General features: G+C 53.9%; 1 protein-coding gene across 2 annotated transcripts in view; it reads left to right on the forward strand.

Moving 5' to 3' along the window:
• Window positions 1-4,298, forward strand: part of LOC119577800 (altered inheritance of mitochondria protein 3-like) — a 13,138-nt gene extending 8,840 nt beyond the window's left edge. The window contains exons 2-3 of one of the 2 annotated variants that reach the window (XM_037925370.1): window positions 1,795-3,159; window positions 3,298-4,298. In XM_037925370.1, coding sequence (XP_037781298.1) covers window positions 1,824-3,159; window positions 3,298-4,232 — 2,271 coding nt within the window. In that variant the 5' untranslated portion in view covers window positions 1,795-1,823 and the 3' untranslated portion in view covers window positions 4,233-4,298. Of the gene's footprint in view, window positions 1-1,794 lie in introns of both variants that reach the window. The other variant, XM_037925369.1, reaches the window with a different exon arrangement.
• The last annotated feature ends 4,739 nt before the right edge of the window (window positions 4,299-9,037 follow it).

The raw sequence follows: 9,037 nt of genomic DNA on the forward strand, positions 1-9,037 counted from the left end.
TTCCTTTTTCTCTCTCCTCCCTTCTTCTTTCCTCACCTTCTCTCTTTCCCTTTCTTCTCCTCTCCTTCTCTGTTTCCCTCTCTTCCCCTCTCCTTCCCTCTTTCCCTCTTTTCCCTTTCTCCTTCCCTCCTTCCCTCTTCCTCCCTTTCTCCTTCCCTCCCTCCCTCTTCCCTTTCTCCTTCTCTTCTCACCACCTCTCTCCGCTCCCTTTCTCCTTCCCTCCCTCCCTCTTCCCTTTCTCCTTCCCTCCCTCCCTCTTCCCTTTCTCCTTCCCTCCCTCCCTCTTCCCTTTCTCCTTCTCTTCTCACCACCTCTCTCCGCTCCCGAGGGACCCGACGCAATCTGCAAGGTCGGAAGCGGCGTAAAAAGCTGAATGATGAACCACGCAGTTGACGTTCGTTCGTTCGTGCGTTCGGTCGGTCGGTCGTTCGTTCATCCGTCCGTACGTTCGGTCGGTCGGTCGTTCGTTCATCCGTCCGTGCGTTCGGTCGGTCGGTCGTTCGTTCATCCGTCCGTGCGTTCGGTCGTTCGTTCATCCGTTGGTTAAAGGTGAAGATAGAAAGTCTTTCTACGAATGATGAGCCACTGGTGTTTGCTCGTTCGAAGAAAACAGGAGGTGAAGAGTCTGAGATAAAGATAAAGGTTCCTAAAGAGAATTAAAGATTCTTAAAGATAAAGATAAAGAGTTTTAAATATTGAAATAATGATTCTTAAAGATAAAGATGACGATTCTTAAAGAAAAATGTACAGATAAAGGTTCTTAGAGATAAAATTAAAGATGCTTGAAGATGAAGATAAAGATTCTGAAAGATGGAAATAAAGATTCTTAAAGATGAAGCTAGAGACCCTTAAAGATGGAAATAAAGATTCTTAAAGAATAAGAGCAAGATGAAGATTCCCAAAGTTGAGTATAAAGGTTCTTAAAGATCCTCTTGTGCCAAAGGAGAGCGAGATGCAAGGATCTGAATTTCCCTCCACTCGGCAGCGACACGTGGACCTAGAATCGACAAAGATAAGGAGGAGACGGTACCCGCTGAGCCCTCCACGCGCTCACCTGCATCGTGTCATTACCTTAATTAATGCGTCATTAACTCCGGAGGGCTTAAACGCAGCGTACCGTTAGGTTCCCAATGCCCGCATGATCGCACCGCCGCACAGCTTCTGTCACACGCAGATGGAATCGGTTAATTAGACATAGAGACGCGCGCGGAATGATATTACGTTTTTTTTTACGCATAATAAGCGGGATTGTTGAGTTGAAGCCTTCGGGAGCGACGTCCGAAGTGTAGGTTTCAGCGCGGAGATGGTTTCAAGAAGATTGTGATGATTGTTTATGGAAAGGGACGTGTGTTTGTTTTGTTTTGTTTCTGGGAATTTGGTGTTGATTGAGCGAGTGGCATGCGAAGAGGGAATAACCAGAAGGAGAAATGGAATTGGATCGTGACATGTAATTGTGTTTCCTTCATTTCATCTTATCCTTATGGTATTTCATCTTATCCTTTCTTTCCATGCCACGATATGGGATAGATGTGGGTTTGAAAGGTTCGGTCTCGCAGATACGCAGTAGTTAGTATATTTGATACGGGGAAGAATTAATTCCACGTGATGATATGCCTCTGTGTTGCTTTATTGTTATTAATCTCATTGTAGCGAGAGAGCAAGATTGGACTCCGCTGAATATGAGCTTATAATCAGGCCATCCTTTCATGTAATCGTTATTTTTATTTGCAATGTGCGAAGGTTAATGACGGTTAATGTTTGTCTCGCGACTAAAATGCCTCTTTGTCCTTTCAGGATGACATGATACCACGGCAGAGTCAAGAATGGAATGTTACCAAAATGGCGGAACGTCGTCGTTACAGCTGTCCGCCTCCAACCTGCCCCCACCGCTGACGCGCACCTCCCAGGCCTCCAGCAGCCCCTCCTCCCGGCTCTCCTCGCCCCACGATCCTTCCCAGCGGCTCTCGCCCCAGGACGCTGGCTCGCCCCTGTCGTTCCGCGAGATCCCGCGCTGCCCCGCGAGCCATGAGGCGTCTCCCCGCCTGTCGCCGCAGCGGGGCGCCGCGCGGCTGTCCTTCCACGAGGGCGCGCCCATCAGGCTGTCGTCCCACGAGGGCGGCCCTCGCATGTCCCCCCGGGAGTACTCGTCGCGCCTCTCGCACGAGTCGCTCCCCCGCCTGTCGCCCCACGAGCCGGTAGCTCGCCACCTGCCGCATGCGCCGGGGACCCTCCATCTCTCTCCCCACGAGCGCCGCCTGTCTCCTCACGAAGGGCCGCCTCGCATGTCCCCGCAGGAACAGCACGCGCACCGGATGTCGCCTCACGACCCCCCCTCACACATGGCGCCTCACGACCCCCCCTCACACATGTCGCCCCCGGAGCACGCGCACCGGGCGTCGCCCCCGGAGCACGCGTGTCGCATGTCCTCCCAAGAGCACATTCATCGCATGTCGCCGCAGGAGCACGCGCACCGGGCGTCGCCGCGGGACTCGGCGTCCTCCCGCATGTCCTCGCGGGAGTCGTCGCCGCGCCAGTCGCCGCGGGACCGAAGTCCGCGCTCGTCCGTGCACGAGGCCGGCCCCCTCCTCCCCCCCCACGACCCCCTGCCGCGCCGGCCGTCCCGCGAGTCGGTGTCGCAGCTGCTGATCCACGAGCCGCTGCCCCGCATCGCCTCGCGCGAGTGTGTCCCGCGCGTGGCGTCACGCGAGTCCCCGGCCGGCGCGGCGCCCCACGAGCCCCGCTGCGGCCTCGTCCACTCGTCCAGCCGCTCCTCCGCCGCCCGCCCTCCGTCGGACGGCCTCAGCAACCACCGGGCGACCCAGCACGCCGGCCCCGAGTCGCCCCGGCTCTCGCGGCGGGAGACCGACCTGTCCCTCAACCACGTTCGGCTGCAGGAGACGTACATCAACGTGGAGACCCTAGAGGAGCGGGAGGCCGAGAAGCAGCTCTCGCAGGCGTGGAAGAGGAAGCGAAGACGCTCAGTGGAGGCCACCATACCCGAGTACCTGAAGTCAGCGCCGCTCAAGCGCGTCACTCACCAGCTGGAGGAGAGCGTCCTCCTCAACTTCCTCACAACCATCACGGAGGCTGTCCTCACCTGCGTCATCAGCGTGCCTCTCAGCCTCGCCTTGCTCCTGGCGTTGCCCTTCGCCGTCGTGGTCAAGGCCTTGGGCGCCCTGTGCCAGGCCTCCGGCTGCCGCGGCTGCAAGACGTGTCACCACGAGTATCTAGCGCCCCACGACGCACAGTTCCTCTTGCAAGACATTGATAATCATTCCGTGATCCACAGCGTGCTCATCATTGACGCCTCGATGAACCTGAAGCGCATCAAGCAGCTCCTCGCGTCCCGGGTGGTCGAGGCCAAGAACGGCGCCGGCGGACTCATGTATCCGCGCCTCACGCAGATGGTGTCGCAGGTGCCGGGGGGGCCCGCCTGGGTGCACGACCACAACTTCAACCTGCACAACCATGTGTTCTCGGGCCCCTCCATAACCACAGAGGAAGCCCTCCAGAAGTACGTCAGTTCCCTGTTGTCGCAGCCGCTGCCGCCGTCGCGGCCGCTGTGGGAGGTCATCGTCCTGCACGACTACGGGCGGAGCCACGACACGGTGCTGGTGTGCCGCCTCCACCAGTGTATCTCCGACGGCATGTCGCTGGTGCGCGTGCTGTGCCAGTCCCTCTCCGACAACCAGATCATGCACATCCCGCAGAAGCCTCATTTCGGCGGCATGACCTACGGCATGAACCTGATCAAGGCGGCGCTGGTGGGGCCCCTGACGACGCTCACGTGGCTGTGGTGGTGGCGGCCGGAGCTCAACCCCCTCACGGTGAAGCGAGGGGCGGCCAAGCCACGCCCGCGCATCGCCCGGAGCGGCAGAGCGTCGTGCTGCGGCTGCAACCGCGAGATCGCGTCCAGCAGCTCGAGCGACGGCGGCGCCTACACCGTGTGGGGCGAGGACGGCGGCGACGGCCAGCTGGTGCTGTGGTCGGCCGGCGTCTCCATGAACCGGGTGGTGCGCATCAAGCAGGTCACCAGGACGTGTCTCAACGACGTCCTCCTGGCCGCTCTCTCGGGGGCGCTCAGGGTCACCATGCAGCGGCAAGGCGTGCTGCACCCGCCGGACCTCAAGGTACGTGCTCCGTCTGCCTCGCATGACAACACGGGCCTACAGACCCAATATAATGAGCTCCGAGAGTGGTATCGCATTCGGCTCAAGGAAAACAGAAATTGATAATCATCATATTCACGGCCTTAAAAAAAAAGCAGGAACAAAGAGCATTGTTTCAGAAATAATTATAACAACAACAAAAAAACACCATACTCCCCCCCCCCCCCCCGTTCAACAAAAGAGTATAGGATATCATGAAACAGTTATAATAAACTCACTGATGGTTCGACGTGGGGCTAGTGCTGGGTGGGGGGGGGATCCTGGGTTAGAGGGGAGAGGGAGGGGAGGGAGTTGAGAGGGGAGAGGGAGGAGGGATCCCAGGCAGAGAGGGAAGAGGGGAGAGGGAGTTGAGAGGGAAGAGGGGAGAGGGAGGAGGGATCCCAGGCAGAGAGGGAAGAGGGGAGAGGGAGGAGGGATCCCAGGCAGAGAGGGGAGAGGGAGGAGGGATAGAGGGAACAGAGAGCTCTTCTTTGGCGCAGGTTCTGAATGGGCTTTGTACCTCTTGCTTGGTGATTCTTTATTGTTATTGAATACTGGAACCGGGAGATAAGAATAAGGAATGAGGGAGAGGAGGCAAGAGGGAGAGAAAGGAGAGGAAGAGAAAACTTTCTCGGGCAATGTTCTCTCATTTCTTCTCTTTACTTTCCGTCTACGCCTTCCTCCTTTGTTCCTTCCTTCCCTCCCACGCGTGTGATGCTTTTTCCTTCTCTTCCTGTTCTTCTCCTTCCTCCCCCATCTCCTGCTTTAACTGTTTCTCTTTCTCCTCCTCCTCCTACTTCTCCTTCTCTTGTTTCTCCCACTTCTTCCTTCTCTTCTTCTTACACTTCGTTCTCCTCTTCCTCCTCCTCTTTCTTCTTCTTCTTTTTCTTCTTCTGCTTCCTCTTCCTCCTTCTTCTCCTCCTTCTCCTCCTCCTCCTCCTCTTCCTCCTCTTCCACCTCCTCCTCCTCCTCCTCCTCCTCCTCCTCCTCCTCCTCTTCCACCTCCTCCTCCTCCTCCTTCCTTATTTCCTTATTTCTTTCCTTACTTCTTTCTCACCTTTCCTCATTCATTCATTCATTCATTCATTCATTAACCTCCTGCATCGTACCAACTGTTTCTCTCTCTCTCTCTCTCTCTCTCTCTCTCTCTCTCTCTCTCTCTCTCTCTCTCTCTCTCTCTCTCTCTCTCTCTCTCTCTCTCTCTCTCTCTCTCTCTCTCATTTCGCTTTTTTTCCAGATCTTTCCTTCTTTCTTTCTTTCTTTCCTTCATTCCTTCCTTCTTTCTTTTCTTCTTTTTTTCCTTCTTTCCTTCCTTTTTTAACCTCTTCGCACCAACTCTCTTTTTTATTTTTTCTCTCTTTCAGTTCGTATTCTTGTTTCTTTTTTATTTGTTTGCTTGTTTCTCCTCCTCCTCCTTCTCCTCCTCCTCCTCCCCTCCTTCTCCTCCTCCTCCTCCTCCTCCTCCTCCTCCTCCTCCTCCTCCTCCTCCTCCTCCTCTCCTCCTCCTCCTCCTCCTCCACCACCACCATCATCACCAACACCATCACCACCACCACCACCACCTCCATCTTCTCTCCCCCCCCCCTTCTGTTTCTCCACCTCCACTTCCTCCTCCTCCACCGCATAATCTTAGGAAGCAAAACGCCACGTCCTGCGATCTTCTTAAACTGGACTCACGCCTCCTCACCCCCCCCCTGTCGCCCCCCCCCCCTTTCACGCCCACGGAACGAGGGACAGGAGAACGAGAGGCGCGAGAGAGGGATGGGGGGGGGGGAAGAGATTAAGAGGACGTGGGTGGGAAATATTTCGAGTTTCTGTCGAGGTGGAGGTAAAGAGCGGAGGAGGAGGAGGAGGGAGGGAGGGAGGGAGGAGAGGGGGGGAGGGAGGAAGGAGGAGGAGAGGGAGGGAGGAGGGAGTGAGAGAGGCATTGAGGGAGGAAGAAGGGAAGAAGGGAGGGTGGAGGGGAGGAAGAAAGGAAGAAGGGAGGGTGGAGGGGAGGAAGAAGGAAGGAGGGAGGAGGAAGAGAGCGAGGAAGGAAGGAAGGAAGAGGAAGTAGAAGCGGTGCAGATGTTAAGGGATAAAGGATAGACAGAGAACGGAGGAGATGGAAGGAAAACTGATGAATAAGATGGGACGTGCGATGGAATAATAAAGATCGTTTAGCGAATGTGTGGAACAGGGAGAATGGAGAAAACCGAAAAGACAAAGAAAACAATGATGTTAGTGTCTAACAAAGAAGAATTCCTTAGGCATCATTAAGAGAGAAAAACAGTTTATCGGAAGGAATATTCGAGCCGCGGGACCAAGAAATAGCGAAATCTCACGCGAAAAAGAAACGAAGAAAAGAAAGGAAGGAGAGAGAGAGAGAGAGAGAGAGTGAGAGTGAGAGTGAGAGTGAGAGTGGATGAGAGTGAGAGTGAGAGTGAGAGAGAGAGAGAGAGAGTGAGAGTGAGTGAGTGAGTGAGTGAGTGAGTGAGTGAGAGAGAGAGAGAGAGAGAGAGAGAGAGAGAGAGAGAGCGAGATGAAGAGTGAGAGTAAGAGCGAGATGAAGAATGAGAACGAAAGAAAGAAAGAAAGAAAACTAAATATTAAATGCAGTAACAGTATTAGTTCTAACATCAATAGCAAGACCTTAACGGTACTCATGAAACTTAATTTAAACATCGTAACGTAACTTAACCCAAAATACCTCAAGGAACTTTAAACGTGTTTTGGCGTATCATATAATTCATATAACACAGCGTAACTCCACGTAACATGGATTAAAGGTAACTTTACCAGAACTTTAACTCTTCAAATTTGTGGAAATTGCAAACCCGTAACGCACATTTTTTTCCTGCCAAGAACGTTCTCATCCCCTCCCTCCTCCTCCTCCTCCTCCTCCTCCTCCTCCTCCTCCTCCTCCTCCTCCTCCTCCTCCTCTTCCTCTTCCTCCCTCCCCAACCCCGTCCCCTCCCCTCCCCTCCCACTCCTCCCTCCCCCCCAACCCCGTCCTCTCCCCTCCCCTCCCACTCCCTCCCCCTCCTCCTCCTCCTCCCCCTCCCCCTCCCCTTTCCCCCTCCCCTTCCCCCTCCACCCTCTCTCTCTCCCCCTCTTCCTCCTCCTCCCCTCTTCCTCCTCCTCCCTCCTCCCTCCTCCTCCCCCCTCCTCCCTCCTCCTCCTCCTCCTCCTCCTCCTCCTCCTCCTCCTCCCAAAGGGACCCGTTAAAGATGTGATCGCCGTTGTATGTCGTTGAAAAAGAGAGCATCGTATATTATTGCGTTTATCAAGCGGCGCGTAATGGAGGCCGTCTCCCCCCCTCCCCCTCCCCCTATACCCCCGGTCGGGTTTTACTTTATTTACTTTTTTTTTAAGTGTGGCGGTTCTAGAGGGTTATATGTGGTTCTAGGTAGTTCGAGGCGTTCTGGGCGGTTCCGGGAGGTTCCGAACGATTCGAGGCGGCTCTGCGAGGTTCCCGGTGGTTCTTGGCGGGTTCCAGGCATTTCAGGGTGGTTCGAGGCGGTTCTGGACGCTTCAGGGCTGTTCTTGTACTATTCGAGGCGGTTCTGGGAGATTCCAGGTGATTCTTGGCGGGTTCTGGGCAGTTGGAAGCGGTTCGAGGCGGTTCCAGGTAGTTCTGGACGGTTCAGAGCGGTTCGAGGCAGTGCTAGGCGGTTCTAGTTAGTTCCAGGTAATTCTGGACGGTTCCGGGCGGTTTTAGGCAATTCGAGGCGGTTGTGAGCGGTTCATTGCGGTTCTGTGTAGTTTTAGGCGGGTCAGGGCGGTTCGAGGCTTTTCTCTCGGGTAACGTCAAAGGCGGTGGAAGATATATATACATATTGGGGAAGGAACGTGTGATAAGAAAGAATGTGAGACGTGAGGCGATATGAAAAAGAAAAGCGAAGAAAAGAGATAAGAGAAAAAAATGATGAATCAAACAAGATTAAAAAAAAGAGATAAATATGGACGTAGGAGTAGGGGGGGGCGAGCTGATAAGAGAAAACGGAAAGCGATGTAAAGGAAAAATAGATAAGGATAGAGAATGAAAAAAGAAAAATCGAACAAGGGAAAAATGAGAACAGAAAAAAATAGGAGAAAAATCGAACGGGAAAGGAAAAAGAGATAGGAATATATTTAGAATAAAAATAATTAATGATAATAATCGAACACGAGTTTCCGAAGCAAAGTTTAGTGCAACAAGAAAAAAAAAAAGATTCTTCTCTCTCTCTCTCTCTTCTCTCTCTCTCTCTCTCTCTCTCTCTCTCTCTCTCTCTCTCTCTCTCTTTCTCTCTCTTACTCTTACTCTCTCTTCCTCCCCCTTACTCTCTCTTCCCCCCCTCTCTCTCCCTCTCCCTCCCTCCCTTCTTCCCTCCCTCCCTTCTTCTCTCTCTCTCTCTCTCTCTCTCTCTCTCTCTCTCTCTCTCTCTCTCTTACTCTTACTCTCTCTTCCCCCCCCCCTCCTCTCTCCCCTCTCCCCCCTCTCCCCTCCCTCCCTCCCTCCCTCCCTCCCTCCATCTATCCCTCCCTCCCTCCCTCTCTTTCTCTCTCCCTCTCTCCCTTCCCTCTCTCTCTCTCTCTCTCTCTCTCTCTCTCTCTCTCTCTCTCTCTCTCTCTCGGCTCCAGTATGGGTGCCAGCCAGTGTGCCAGGTGTCTCAGGCAGTGGACGTGCCCCATCATCGTAATGCAAATTGTGCAATTTTCCCAATGCCTGCATTCTACACTATCATGGTCTGGAGTGCCCCGTAGTGAAGGACTTGCTACCCCAGTGACAAGATCTCATGTTTGTAAACGCTTACTGCAAGGTGGTAATTTAGACACGAATCTTGTGAGTCATCCACATTTTGGTGGATATTAGCCATTTATTTTCGTTTCTTTGCGTTCGTGTGTGTGTGTGTGTGTGTGTGTGTGTG

The sequence above is a fragment of the Penaeus monodon genome, chromosome 10 (genome assembly GCF_015228065.2).
Source record: "Penaeus monodon isolate SGIC_2016 chromosome 10, NSTDA_Pmon_1, whole genome shotgun sequence".
In the NCBI taxonomy this organism is placed as follows: domain Eukaryota; kingdom Metazoa; phylum Arthropoda; class Malacostraca; order Decapoda; family Penaeidae; genus Penaeus; species Penaeus monodon.